General features: G+C 56.7%; 1 protein-coding gene across 1 annotated transcript in view; it reads right to left on the bottom strand.

Moving 5' to 3' along the window:
- NPHP4 (nephrocystin 4) overlaps window positions 1-14591 on the bottom strand; it is a 94204-nt gene that overhangs the window by 32345 nt on the left and 47268 nt on the right. Inside the window, exons 11-12 of the mRNA XM_039842036.1 lie at window positions 13484-13622; window positions 145-206 (exon numbers count right to left, since the gene is read on the bottom strand). Of these exons, the coding sequence (XP_039697970.1) occupies window positions 145-206; window positions 13484-13622 (201 nt within the window). The remainder of the gene's footprint in view (window positions 1-144; window positions 207-13483; window positions 13623-14591) is intronic.

Here is a 14591-nt window from a genome sequence, read left to right as displayed (position 1 = left end):
CCCTTCCCTCCTGGCTGCCCAGACCCTTCCCACCCCAGGAAAGCAAACGGGACATCGCCTGCCCCTCAAGCTCCAGAGACTGTTCCTGCGCCGAGCCTTAAGCAGTTCTGGAATTCTGAAAAGGCCCATCGAGCCCAGACTTACCCCCGGTCCCACAGGCGAGTCCTGGGGGGCGACGAGCCCCTGGGGTGCTGGCACTGGCGGGCCTGCGAGGAAGCACAGGGGCAGGGCGGGGGACCGTCAGCCTCGGCAGGGCCAGGGCACCCCAAGCCCTACCTCATCAGAGTCCAACACGTGTCCCCTCAGCGGCGTCCAGTGCGGCCACTTGGGGCTGCACAGCGGTGGTGTCACTTAGTCTGTAGAAGACTCAGGCACGCACGAAACACATCGGGGGCGCTCCTTCAAGTCGCGGCCCCTAGTGGAGCCTGAGCACGACCCACCGCCGCCCCCGCTGGCCCCACCTTGCAGGCCCCATCGCTCTGACCGTGCGGTCCCACTAAGTGCAGGCTTAAGGCGGGAGTGTCCGCACTCCCCGTCCCCGTGTGCTCACCCTGCGGCCTCTGCCCGCACGTCCCGCCATCAAAGAGCGGGCTCTGAAGTCTGCCTGGGCTGGTGCCCCCCGCTGGGGCCGACTTGCTGGATTTTGGTTTTGTTTTCATTTGGGCCTCGAGCAGAAGGACTTGGGCCCCTGACTTGCTGTTTTGTTACAGAAACTTCAAAACAGACACACGTGGCAGACGTGGGCAGCCGGGCTGCTCAGCATCCTGGTTCCCCCGTCGCCCACAGCCCCGCTAAAGCCTGCTGGGCACAGTCTGGCTCCGAGCGCCAGCTGCTCGCGGTGTGGGCACACTGGTGCCAGGAAGGACCAAGGCCAGGCCTTCGCACGGTCCCCGACGAGCAGCTGAGAGCGTCCTCTGGCCCTGGTTCCCGCAGGGTCCGAGGTTCCCATCTGTGAGGCGATCAGGCACCTCCCACAGGAGCCACCTGTCCAGCACTGTCCGCGCACACACGGTGGTGGTCCAGGTAGGGGCCGGGCTGCTGGTGGCCTACGCTGCTTCTACCCCCACCCCCAGCTCCGGGGCCCTGGCCCCCAGACTCAGCACACCATGCATGCGCATCAGGTACCCACGACTCACGATCATGTCACCTGTGCATCTTCTGCCTTCGCCCACCAACAGCACTACCTCCACTCAACAGCGAGGCCCAGCCAAACCCCGAGCCCATCCCGACAGGGCCCCCCACCCCACTCAGGTGCCCAGGTGTCACCGGGCCACTTGCCTACACTCCCTGAGGACCACGGCCCATCCCCGGCCCTGCCTCGCTCACCACGCTCCCCTCACGGAGCCCGGGCTCTGTCCAGCAGGTGCGACCACCACCCCCCTGAGGAAGCACAGTCCTGCGACCTGCAGGTGGCCCTGACGACCTGCCCTGGCTCCCCCTCCTCTGTGGCCTCTGCTGCCACAGCCCCTGCACGGCCACGTCTGAGCCCGTGACAGGCAGGTGCCAGGGGACGTGCATCGCGCCTCTCACACGCTCTGCAGCCCTGGGTCCCCGGGGCACACGGCGGGCCCTCGGCGCCTGCTGGCCGGCCACCTGACCCGCGGGGCTATGACTGCAGACACCACGCAGGCCCGGAGGATGCCCAGCGCCCTCCCGTGCCGCTCTGAATCACCACGAGATAAAAACTGCAGCGACAGAGGCTTCGTCCACCAGGGCGGAACCGAACACACAAAGCGCCACCTAAACCCGGCCCTGCTGTTCCCGCCCCTGACAGGCCACCAAAGCCCCTCCCCGCTGCTTCAGAATCCAACCAGGGAAGGGGCCACAGGCTCACTGCAGGCTGAGGGACTGGACTGATGGGGAATGGGGGCCCGAGACCGCAGGAGGGGGGCAGAGGGAGGTCCCCCTCAGGTGGGCCAACCCTCCCGGCCAGCCCCTTTCTAACAAGCCAAGTTACGGGGTCCCCAAGAACCCTGGCACGCTCTACCCCAGGGCCTTCGGTTCCTGAAATGAGCATCGTGGGGGGAGCTGGAAAATCTTGGTGCACGCTCTGCTTCCCAGGAAGACAGAACCTCAGCAGAAGATGCAGACGAGGATCCTGCCAGGGCCCAGGTGTCCTCAGAACCGCATGCGTCCCCCAGACAGTTTCAGAGCCCTGCGTGGCACTCTGTGTTCCCCCACCCGTACCCCCGCAACTGTCTGGAAGATGAAACAGAGAAGCAGAAGCAGAGCCTCCTTTGTTCTGCCGTAAACGGAGGCTGAAAACTCCACAGGCTGATTTTGGTAACAAGGAAGAAATTGCAGGAAATGACTCCATTTTCCTCTGCTAAGAGAAGCCTGGCAGTGAGAGCCAGGCCCTCCATGTGTCCCCTGGCCAAGTAACACCTGAGTGCTGCGGAAGGGGAGCCGTTGAAGCGCATTGAAGCTGCTCGCCTTCTCAGACGTGGGGACTGGGTGCGGTGCGTGTTTCTGAGATAATTCTTTACGTTACAACTTATGCAACCTTATCTTCCTAGAGAATAAAACAGCGCCACAAAAAGGCTTTTTGGAGAGATTAAAGAGACGCCTGCTGGTGATCCGTGGACCGGAAAGGCCCAGGTCCACCTACCCCAGGGGGGCACGGACTGAGAGGAAACACCCCAGAACCACAAAAGAGCTGAGTTTCAAATCTTTCTGCTTTACTGTTCCACGTGGTGACCGTGACCGCAAACCACCCCACCTAGTATCGCACCCGGGGACATCACGTGGTCCCAGAGAGCACGCCCTTCCCTCCCCCGAGGGTCTCAAAAGCCAGGATGAGGGTGTCTGCCTGGGAAGCCCTACTTCCGCCCCGGAGCACGACCAGGCTGAGAGCCACCTGCGGCAACGCGCGTGCGTGCCAAGGACGCGTGCGCAGTACCGCCGGCAGTGCGCACAAGCACGCACGTCTGCGGCGCGCACGGCGCACGTGCGCACACGCCTGCCGGGCTCCCCGAGGACCGCGACGCGTCAGAACGCCCCGCGCGCCGGGGCCGAAGCGCGGCGAGCAGGCCCGCACGCGGCGTGGGACCCGCCGAAGCGATGGGAAGGGCGGTGGGCGGGGCCCCAGCACCGAGAGGCGCCAGGACGGGTCAGAGCGCAGGCGGCCGGTCCCCAAGCAACCTGCGTGACGCAACCCCACCCACGTTCGGGAGAAGAGGGGAAGCCGCGGCTGGACCCAAGCACGCAGGTGGACGCTGAAACCCAGGGGTGCGGGCAGCTGGGCGCGGCGTCCCCTTCCTGGTGAGCGAGCGCGTAATCTCTGTTACCTGTGCAATCAACGCTTCGACTTGAAGACCACTGCAGGTACGTCCCGACGTCCCTGCCGGGACCTGGAAGCGCGCCTGGCCGCGCCAACGCCCGGGTCGCCGGCCCCGAGAAATGAGACTCGCGGGGCTTGTCCCCAGATGGTGCTGACAGCCCGCACTGGCCTCCCTCCTGAGAGTGACGTCAGGGTGGCCGAGCCACCGCGGGGCTCTGGTTTCAAGCAATTACCCGGGAAGTTAAGAAAAGAACGCAGAAACTCAGGACGGCTCTGCCCGCGACGCAGTGAGGAGCTCGGGGCCTCGGGGCGGTGGGGCCAGGAAGCTGGGATGTGGAAGCCACGGCCCTGGCGTCATCAAGAACAGCGATGGGACTAAATCTGGGTCCCCGCACTGCCAGAGCGAGCTGCGATGGGAACGGGGTCCAGGTAGACTGCTTGAGACGGAGACACACTCCCAGCCGGGGCAGGTCCGGCCACCTGTCAGGATGACTTTTCCTGACATGCTGTCACTCCCCGGTCAGTCCCCACTCACTGGGAATCGAGGCCCACAGAAGCTCCGTTGTCTCCAATCCTTCACGCAGCTTCTAGAAGCCCAAACGCCCGACTCATAAGTAAAAGGCAAGGCAGGGGCTTGCAGACTGCCCACGCCTGGGCTGGCTACGTCCGCCAGGTCACAGAGAGACCTGTGTCATCCTGCTTCCTCTGCACTCTGCCCGGAGAGCCCTGAGACCAGGCAAACTCCACACCCCAGGGAAAGACGGAGGCTTTTCAAGTCAACAATTCTCAGATGGCGTTTTTGGTGAGTCAAATGGGTAGGTCACGGAAAGGTATAAAGATAAGCACACTGATGAGTGACAGATCAGGCAGTGGGCTTCATGGAGACAGCCTCTGGCTGGGGAGAGCAGAGGCCGGCCAGCGTCCTCTCCAGAAATGCGGGCCGGGACCCCGCAGCACGACGGGCGTCCTGTAATGGACCGCCAACCAGGAGCAGCCGTGTGTCGCAGGCAGGCTGAAGGCTGGGTGCTGGGGTACAGCTGTCTTCTGAGAACACGTGTGCACGTGTGTGGATGGAGCTGTGCGTTCGCTCGTGGGGAGACTGAGGGAAGGAGAGCGGGCAGGCGGGCCTAGCACGGGGCATTCTCAGAGGACAATGCTGTCCGCCGCACAAACCTGCTGCGTGTCACTGAAGGGTCAGTTACTTGCCGGGAGGTGGCCGTTGCTTAGTAACCTGCAGTGCGCTCAGGCCAAGGACCAGGGGGAGGGGCTCTGGGGATGTCACAGGACAGAGACCAACAGCTGGCCCCGAAAGGCCGGGCGAAGGAAGGGGTCACCACTGCTAACGACACGGTTGGCGTGATTTAAGGAGAAAGATGGTAAGAAATGGCTTTCTGCATCAGACCTTGAAAACTGAAGGTGAGTCAGTTTTCGACACAGAATTCAGGAGGCAAACGCACCAGAAAGGCCTCGTTCCCAGTGACTCGGGGTGAAGAGTCATCCTCCTTAAGACTCTGGTCACAAGAAAGGGGGAATGAGCGGGATCTAGGAGGAGACGGGGCAGCTAGATGAGGGAGTGGGCTGGGGTCTCCGTGAAGTTCGGAGCACAGGTGGCCGAGGAAGCAGAGGCGCCCCCATCTCGGTTAATCAGGCCCAAGAGGGTTGGGGAGTGCCATGACGTGAGAGTTCAGAGCCCCAGGCTGGGGTCACCTTCCAGGCCGGGCTCAGAACACGAGACCCGCCCCCAGCCCCTCGAGCCTTGGCTGGTAGCCGCCCACCAAGCCACCAATGTCCTCCAGAGGTCCTCGGGGTCCTTCAAAGCCGCACGCCAACCCCCGTCCCCACGTGCAGCTTCCCACCCTCCCCACCGCCGCTCCACTGCGGGGTGGCGAGGACGCTGCCGCCGGTCCGAGGGCGTCCCCAGCTGTGTCGGCAGCTCGGGGTCGCAGCCATGCCATGACTCGGAAGCGGTGTACACTGGGAAGCACCATGCCCACGTGTTTCCGACGACCCCTTCCACGTGGCTGTTCTAAATCTATCATGCAAACACGAGAAATTCTGACAGCCCCAGAACACTCAACAGCGAAGCGGGGGTCAGGGAAACGCAGAGCTTCAAACACTAGAGACCGAGTGCCCTCTAGTGGCCCCGGCGCTCTCATGGATGGTGACAGACGGCCCTTTGCTCCTTGTCCTTTTACAGAAGAAATAAGAAGGATAATTCGTAACAGAAAACCCAAGCACCGCACTTAAAGTGACAGCCACGTGTCATTAAGCTTTCCAGAGGACTCATGTAAGCTGGTGAAATGCTGAGGGAAGGCAAGCTTCCGTCTTGAGCTAACAAGCACCAGTGGATCCTGAGGTCTCTCACGCTGGGCCTTGGGAGGCGACGTCTTCAGACGCCTGGGACGCGGGACGAGGGCGATCACGGCAATGTGATGTGACAGCAGCAATAAATCCAAATTAAATAAGGCAGACGTGAGCGGGCTCCATCCGTGCAGGGCGGCTGGTCCCCAAACGGCAGCTGAAAAGCAGATAACGCCGCTGCCACAGGTCTGCACGGAGCTGGACTCCTGGTTCTCCCGCCACCAGAGCATCCGCTCCCGCTGGCCGAGGCGGTGACGCTGAGTCTTCCGGGACAGGACTGACGGCGTGCTCCCAACGGCTCTGCATCTCAGGGAGTCAAACCGCACGCACTGCGCCCTGCACAGGGGAGAACGGTGCGTTTGGCCAGCCGGCCAGAGACAGGCGCGTGCCGGCGGGCCCGGAGCTGGCTGCCTCTGCGGGGAGGCCCCGGGAGGGCCCCCCGAACTTCCATAATGCCCCCCAGATCCCAGGCGCGCTGTGCCCAGCTCCTGTCTGGAGGTCGGGGCAGGGACTTCTGGAGGACGGGCACTTGTCACTGCCTTTGTCCTTCACGCACGGCACAGCAGTGGCAGGAACGACTAAATCTGCTCATCTGAAGATCTCGAGATACAGGAAGAGCCAGTCAGGGCCGGACACCGCCATGCGGCAGAGGCGGCGGTGCGGGGCAAGCCCCTGGACTTGGACTCCGGCCGGCAGGCAGACCCTCCGTGCAAGGCAGCCGCGCCCGCGGCTTCTGCCCACCCACGGTCTCCCTCTGGGGCATCACCCACCCAGCCCAACCATGCGCTCAGGGTGGGCGGCCCACCCACTCACCAGAGGGTCCCACCCCACCCCCATGACCGTCACCCAGGGCACCAGCAGGTGGCGCCACAGAGGGGGCGCCCTCTCAGGGCTCTTACTGGCACGAGGAAATAAAAGACATTCTTTCTGCCGGTAACCCTAAGCCAGGGGATGAGCGTGGAGCTCCTGGGCCACCACGTGGAAGGACCCTTCCACAAAGAAGCCAGCACTGCGAGCTGGAGGGCAAGGGGACAGGGGTGTGGGAGAGAGACAGACAGATACGGAGTTACCACGATGCAGCCAGGCCTCGTGCCAGCTCTGCCTCTGGGCTCTTGTGTCACATGAGCCCAAAGTCCCACTCTTGTATGACCTGCTGTGGGTTGAGTTTCTACCCCTCATACATAATAGTCCTCGCTTACTCTACAAACATGGCAGGATGCTCCACTACCGGCAAGGGCACCGCTGGGCAACAGGAAGGTGAACGGTCCCAGCCGCCACCTACGACATGCTCCTCTGACAGTCCTTCACCTCTCACCTTCTGGAGCACAAATCAGGGCATTCCCAGCCCCTGCCACTGGGTGGGGCCACGTGGCTCGCTAGCCAATGAGCTTGGAGAAGCGACATGCACCATTTCTGGGCCAGAGACTCTAACTGATGGAACAAGAGCCTCTCGGGTCTCCCCTTCTCTCTGGCCCAGTGGCCAGCAACACTCAAGATGACAAGTGCCATCTGTGACCACGACGAGCAGAGCCGCCGCCAACCCACAACGGACGTGTAGCGAGACTTGGAAACAAACCTTTTTTGTTTAAGCCAGTGAGACTTGGGAATTACCTGTTACCATAGCGAACCTGACTTACACACTCCAAGAGCGGGAGGGGAAGGAAGAAACACAGAAAACAGACAATGATAAAAAACTAAACAGCGGCATCGGCGAGACGGGGGAGAGGCGGCTCTGCAGGCACACGACACCGGAGGGGCTTGGCCCAGGAGTGGGAGCCGCACGCAACAGGACGAGAAACGGTTACCTTGCACTCTCTACGGTGGGAGTCTTTAAATACACTTCTAAATTTCAGGTGAAAAGAAAACAGAAACTGAAATCAACAATTTAGGAAATAACACTACAGATCAAAACCAATGAAATAAGGGTCAAGCTGTACTTTGAAGAAAATTGATGCAGAACCTTGAATGTCTTTATTAGTAAATAGATAAATGGGAAATATACTAAGCATTCAACTATTTAAGACTTGAAAAAAAATCGAAGAAAAATTAATCAAATTTTAATTAAGTTAATTAAAGTTAAAGATACAATTAAAAACTTAAGAAGAACCAGAGAACCAATAAGTAAAACCGACAGCTGATTCCCTAACGGGAATGAGACAAAAACTTCGATAAGGCTGATGAAAAAAAGGGAGAGACCCACCGAAACACTGGAGATGAGGAAGGTAATCTAATAATCATAGTTACGAATCAGAATTTTTAAATTAGATCTAATTTTACCCCAATGTTTTTATAAACTAAATGAAACTGATCATTTTCTTTTTTTTTTTTTAGAGAATGTTAACATAAGATGAGGTGGAAAACCTAAACAGATCGATAACCATTAACAGAAATTTAATGGTTGCCAAAAGTTTCCTTTAAAAGGCACCAAGTTCCTGATGGTTTTGCGGGTAAGTTTTATCAGACCTTGACAGGTCCTGTCTTTTGTTTAAACAATTTTAAAGCACAGAGAAGGTTGGAAAGCTTCCTAACGCGTGATGGTTAATTTTACGGTCAAGCTTCCCGGATCACAGGTGAGATCACAAGTGAGATCACAGGTGCCCAGGTGTTTGCTCCTCAGCATTACTCTGGGCGTGTCTGTGAGGGTGCTGCCGGATAAAATGAGCACTTGACTCTGTCTCAGTACAGCTCGCCCTCCCCTGATCGTCCCCTGATTCGCTGAGGGCAGGACCAGGGTGAACGGAGAGGAAAGGGACAGTGGCCCTCCCTGGCCGACCGCTGAGCTGAGCTGTCATCTTCTCCTGCCCTGGGCGCTCCTGGTTCCCAGGCCCACACATGGGACTGGAATCCACGTCACTGGCCCCCCTGGGTCCCCGACCCTGGACGCAGACTATGCCAGGCCACCGACTTTCCTGGGCCACCGGCTTGCAGATGGCAGATTACGGGGCTTCTCAGCCTCCATAACTGTATGAGCCAATTTCTTACAATAAATCTGTTACTATTTATACACCCTGTTGGTCTGTTTCTCAACAGCAGTGGTCCTCAACCTGATTGGCACCAGGGACCGGTGCTCCCATGGGATTCTAACGCCCGCCGGCCAGAGGTGGAGCTGAGGCAGCGATGCCGGTGCTGGGGAGCGGCTGCAGATACAGATGAAGCTTCCCTCACCCGCCGCTCACCTCCTGCTGTGTGGCCCGGTTCCTAATGGGCCACAAACCAGTACCAAGTCCACAGGCCTGGAGGGGTAAGGACCCCTGCTCTAAGAAACCCTAACTGAACACGCATTTTACAAAACTAGCACACTCCTAACGCCAAACCTAACAAAGCTTCAGATCATGGATCTGCATACTACAACCCACAGTCAAATTCGGCCCACAACCTGTGTTTATAAATAAAGTTTTATTGGAACACAGCCACACTCACCCGTTTACTTGTCGTCTATGGCTTTCATGGTACACTAGCAAAGTCGAGTAGCTGTGACAGCGGCCATCCGGCCCACGAAGCCTAAAATATCCACTATCTGGCCGTAAGGCCTGCAGCGCTCTGCACGGACAAACCTCATTAATGAAACCAGAAGTGAAGATCCTGAACGCGAGTCACCAGATCGAGACGCGCCGCTGCGAGCGTCCCCACGGGCATTTTTACTCTCCTTTTTGATCGAGTTTAGACTTCAGAGCAGTTTTACGCTCACAGCAGGACTGAGGGAAAGTACGGACAAGTCCCGTGCACTCCGCGCCCGCCGCAGGACCGGCTTCCCCCGCTTTCACACCCTGCAGAGAGGGACAGCAGTATGCCACAGTTCTTTTTGCTACCTAAAACACTTGGTGATCAGTTTGTTTACTGTCTCTTTTCAAACCACGAGCTTCATGAGGACGGGAGCCTAAACAGCACCCGGCACGTCACAGCCCCTCCGTGAGGACTGGCTGGGCAGATGAAGAGGGTTGGGAGAGGGCGTCCAGCTGAGAAGACAGTCCCCTCAGGGCCTCCAGACCGGCTAACATCACAGGGCAGAGGCGGGGCCAACACAGCTATCGGGCCCAGCGAGAACCTACTTCCCTGGACGGTGTCCGGGCCCTGGCCTGTCCTCATTCATCAAGGACTTTGGGGGCAAAAAAATCTCCATGGAGATGTGATGCGTTTGCTCCTGACCTCCTGGTCACCTTGTTTCCAGTAAGATTTTGGATCTGTGTTTAACTGGGTCAGTGCTCGAAAGGGGCACGAACGTGTGGCCACGGCCCACTGACGCTGCCAGCCAGAGGGACAATGACCGCAGTAGTACGAGGACGACACCAACGACGGCTGACGGCGCCCGCGAAGCACGCGCCCCCAGCCAGGAGCATGCCGACCGCCCGCCCCCGCGGCCCGCTCCACCGCCCTGGGCGGCCTCTGCCCGTTTTTCTTGCCAGTTAACTGCCTCTCTATTTCCTGGTGATCAGGAGGCGCCCTTCCTACCACCCTCTCTCATCTAATTCTTACAATTAATTTTCTATGATTATATGCCTTGCAAATACCTTTGAGTCTGAGGTTTGGCTTTTAACTGTGTGTCTAGAGTCTTCTCTCACACACAAGTTTCATATGTTAACATGATCGTGTTTCTCCATCTCCTTTTGGTTCACGCTTGGCCCACCCTGTTAAAGAAAGACTTCCTAATCCCAAAGGCACAAAACTATGCTCCGAACTCTTTCCTAAGACTTCGCAAGCTTTGTTTCTCGCACCCAGGCGTTGAACTCGTCCGCTCCGCAGCTGAGGACACGGAGCGGCGGGGACGTTAAGCAGCAAGTGTAAGAGCGACAATCAGCAAGCACGCGCTCGTGAACTCGGTCACGCGTCCCCGCTCACACGCGTCGAGAGGGTTTGCCCACAGCGAGATGCGGAGACCTACTCCATTCATGTTAACCGCTTATCCAGCGAGCGTCCTGTGGTCCAGATAAACCAGTGTGTCTGCCCTGTCCCCAGCCAACCAGGTCCCGTGTACAGGTGAATGGCTGTCCTCTGCAACAGGCACCTAGAAACGCCGTTTCGGAGTTGAAGGTATTAAGTGAATATCACGAAGTTGCTCTTCGAAGCGGCTGTCAGGATGGCACCCCACTCCGGGCCACGAGTTCCTCATTTCCCAAATCCTCGTCAACCTTCGCTGCTTGACAGCTAGATTTGTCCAGCTGAGGGGTTTGAGATGATTTCTCATTTAATTTTGCATTTCTCTGATTACTAGCAAAACTGAGCACTTTTTCATACACTTATCAGGTCCCCTGGTTCCTTCTCTGCGAATTCCCCTTCGTGTCCTTGGCCCATTTTTCTTCCCTGCTGTTCGTTAGTTCTTATCGATTTGGAGAAGCTCTATCATCTTTCTTCTTTCTAACTTTCTAATTCTGAAATTTCCAACGTTTTGTTTTTTAATCCAGCTAGAATTTATTTTCGTGCACGACATGAAATTCCGATCTGATTTTGTTTTCTGTAAGGACAGCCGTGCCACAGCCCTGCTAAGGACCTGGTTCACCCTGCGCCCTGTGGTCGGCACGGGAACGCCCCGCCCCAAAACGTCCACATCCGAGGGGACAACATCTGAGATGAAAACTACACTGGACGGGATCAATGACAGAGCAGACGTCGCAGAAGGTGAGTGAACGTGACGACACAGCCACAGAACTACCTAAAAGGGAGCACGGAGAGAAAAGTCTACGTGAAGGTGGACAGCACATCAGGGAGCTGGGGGACGAGCGACGCCATGTAACGGGGGCTCCAAGGGAGAAGGGAGAGAGGAAGAGGAAATGTTTGAAGCAAAATAATCAAAATTTTCCCAACTGTGATGAAAACTATAAACCCAGGGACCCAAGGATTCTGCTCAATGAACCCCAAGCAAAAAAAAAAAAATGAGCTGAAGGCCAATTCTGGGACGTGGAGGGAGCGGCAGACCAGGTTGCGAATCCCCTCACACCCCCTCATGAACACTGACGGGGCAGCCAGGAAAGCAAAAGCAGAGCCCGCAGAAGCCAGGCCAGCAGAAGCCAGTGACAGTGCTGAGGGACGGCGCTGTCCCGCCACAGTTCATAACGAGTACGATCGGAAGGTCCTCGAAGACAACTAGCGGCTTGTGTCCAGCGCCATAACTACATCATAATTAAACGCTTGAAAATGCCCTTAAAGCTGGCTGCACTGGGCCACTCCCCGAGGAAATGGCCTCGCCGGGCACTTCCGCAAACAGGAGTAAACCACGTTTACGTCACCACTGTCCTTTAAGTAACTTAATCAAAAACCAGAGGAATCCCGTTCATTTTAAATCACAAAACATACCTATTTTTATAATCTAGGACACTATCTTTCTTTCACGTTTGTTTCCTAGAGATTGACGTTTGTTTTATTTTTAAAGTGTAACTATACGTCAAGTATGTCGAAGAAGGAAAGATAATAGATTTAAAACAGGGAATGGGTTAGAAATAAACTTAACCCTCGGTTTAGTATTTTTAAACTACATATTCTATGCCATCAATGCCTTCAAGTTTATCAAATAAAATTGGAAATTTATTCTAAACTGACTCTGACAGAACATGCATGCCTCCCACCCACCACTGCGAGGGATTCCAGCAGAAATTCCGGCAATTTCTCAAGGACACGCAGTGCTGTACATTTCCGTACCCCTGATGTAGGATGTTTTTAGTGTACACATCGGTGGTGAGCAGCGACCCTGAGCACAGTCTGGTGAGCACAGTGCGCAAAACGTGAGAGAACAGAGCGATTAAACCCGCCGGATGCGCCGCCTCTTTGCAAAGACCGTTAAGCTCTGGTACCGGGATGCGTTTAGATATCGAGCGTGCTGCTTCTGCCAACTGTGAAATTAAATGCGACAGGGCCAGTTTCCAAAAAGTACAATCTCAACTCATAAAAGATCACCCCGGATGAGACTCACTGCGCCTGTGCACCAGCGCCCAGGACCTACAGCCGAGGGGCTGGCGAGCGCTCCCTGGGGAGCTGGCGTCATCTGTCACAGGAAAGCCGTCGGGAGGGGGACAGACACTAAGCCCCTCCCCCGGTTTCCACGTTGGTTCGCTCCGTTTCTGAGAGTAACCACTGTGATCTAGAACGTCCCTTCGGCTGGTAAGATCTCACGACGCCTACAGCCGAGGGTCGCCAGCCCTTTCCAGCGGCCTTGTCCAACACTCCCTTCTGCCTTCCGTGCCTCCGCTGGCCACAGGTGGAATTCTCTAGGAGGAGGCTGGCTTGGAGGTCCTCAGGCTCAAACTAGGAGGCCCTGGACACAAGGTACTGGCCACGGCAGAAGGTGCTGAGCCCACCAAACGGGAAGCCGAAGCCGCAAGTGCTCCCTAGCCACTTACACGCATGTGGAGCCGCCACCACCCACGGGAAGGAGGGCACGCTGCTGGTGACCCCCACGCCCTCTCAAGTCACATGCTGACATCACAGACAGGGCTTCAAGGAGTGAGAAGTATTTTTTTAAAAACAACAAACTCACGGCTGCATTAATAATGCAAAACAGAGCTGGCAGTCCGCAGCTTCCGGCCAAGCTAATTCTCGAGCCCCGTGTCTGCGGGACAGCCATGTAGAGTGCCCTTTAAGCGTCACCAACAGAACCTTCCCCAGGCCTTCGGTCAGGGAGCTGCGAGTAACTGAGCTGACTCGTAGCCGAAGCACAGGTGACAACTGCTGGGCCATGCTGTAGCACTGTCCACGCTACGCCCCCGCAAGAAGCAAAAACTCGACCAGCTGATTCGAGTTAAAGCAATCTGTGTGGATCGTGATAAACGCCACCGTGCCGGCCGAAGCGCTTCTCCCCGGGAACAGATGGGAGTCATGCTGTGCTTGAGAAGTCAGCTTTCTGCAAACACTTACTTGAAGGGGACGTGGGTGGCTTCCTGGGGAACCGCCGCTCTGCCGTGGGCCCGCTGACGCGCCCTGTGGGTGTGTCCAGGTGTCCTTCAGGGTGCAGTGAGTACTGGAACTGGACCGTCCCCGACTCCACCTGCTTCACCTACAAATGACCACAGAGCGGTGACAGCCACGCCCCCTTCGTCAGTATCCTTTTATCAGAGTAGTTCAAGCAAGAACGACGCCCCAGCCTTTTCTAAAAGTCTAAGTGAAATCGGGAATTTCTGAAGCCACAAGGAATTTTCTGAACAGGAAGCAACTGGCCGTGGCGCCAAATTCCCAGAAGACCACAACATGCTTGTGTAAGGGAATGACCCTTACACAAGCGGAAACCATGTTTCTCCAGGTTTAAGTGTTTTTTAAAATTAACCTATGTAAAAGTGACTTTTTAAATTTGGGTATATAGTCACCACCACCATAATGAGGGTACACAGAACAGCTCCGTCACCCCAAACACCCCCCGTGCTGCCCCCTCGTGCGGTCTCTGAGCCTCTCCTCATCCCCACGGTCCGGTCCCGTCGCGAATGTCACATTCGTGGAATCGTGCGGCATGGAACTTTTGAAGCTGGTGTCGTTCACCCAACACAGTGCTGATCAGATTCACACAGGTCACGGTGTGGACCAAGAGTTCGCTCCTTTTAACCGCTGAGTAGTGTTCTGCCGTGTGAGGCACGGCCGCTTATTCATCCACGCGCCGCTTAAACACATCTGGGCTGCTCCCAGCTCGTCTGACTGCAGAGAAAGCTGCTATAAACATTGGTGTACATATTTCTGCGGGAACATAAGTTTTTGTTTCTCTAAGAACAGTATCGCCGCATCATATGGTATGTGTATATTTAATTCCACAGGAAACCGCCAAGCTGTGATTTACTTCTGGGCTCCGTTCTGTTCGTGAATCTGTGTGCCATTCCTCCACCGACGGCGCTTCATGTCGATGGTCATGGCTGCACTGTCACTTGAAATTGCGCGGTATGATTCCTGCAGTTTTACTGTTCTTACCTAACTGGTTTTCGGTCTTCTGGTTACTCCGCCCTCCTGTACGTTTTAGAATCAGCGTGTTCACACCTACAGA

The sequence above is a fragment of the Pteropus medius genome, unplaced genomic scaffold (genome assembly GCF_902729225.1).
Source record: "Pteropus medius unplaced genomic scaffold, Ma_sr-lr_union100, whole genome shotgun sequence".
NCBI classification, from domain to species: Eukaryota; Metazoa; Chordata; class Mammalia; order Chiroptera; family Pteropodidae; genus Pteropus; species Pteropus medius.
Note: the sequence above shows the minus strand (reverse complement) of the source record. Positions and strands in the feature narration are given on the sequence as shown.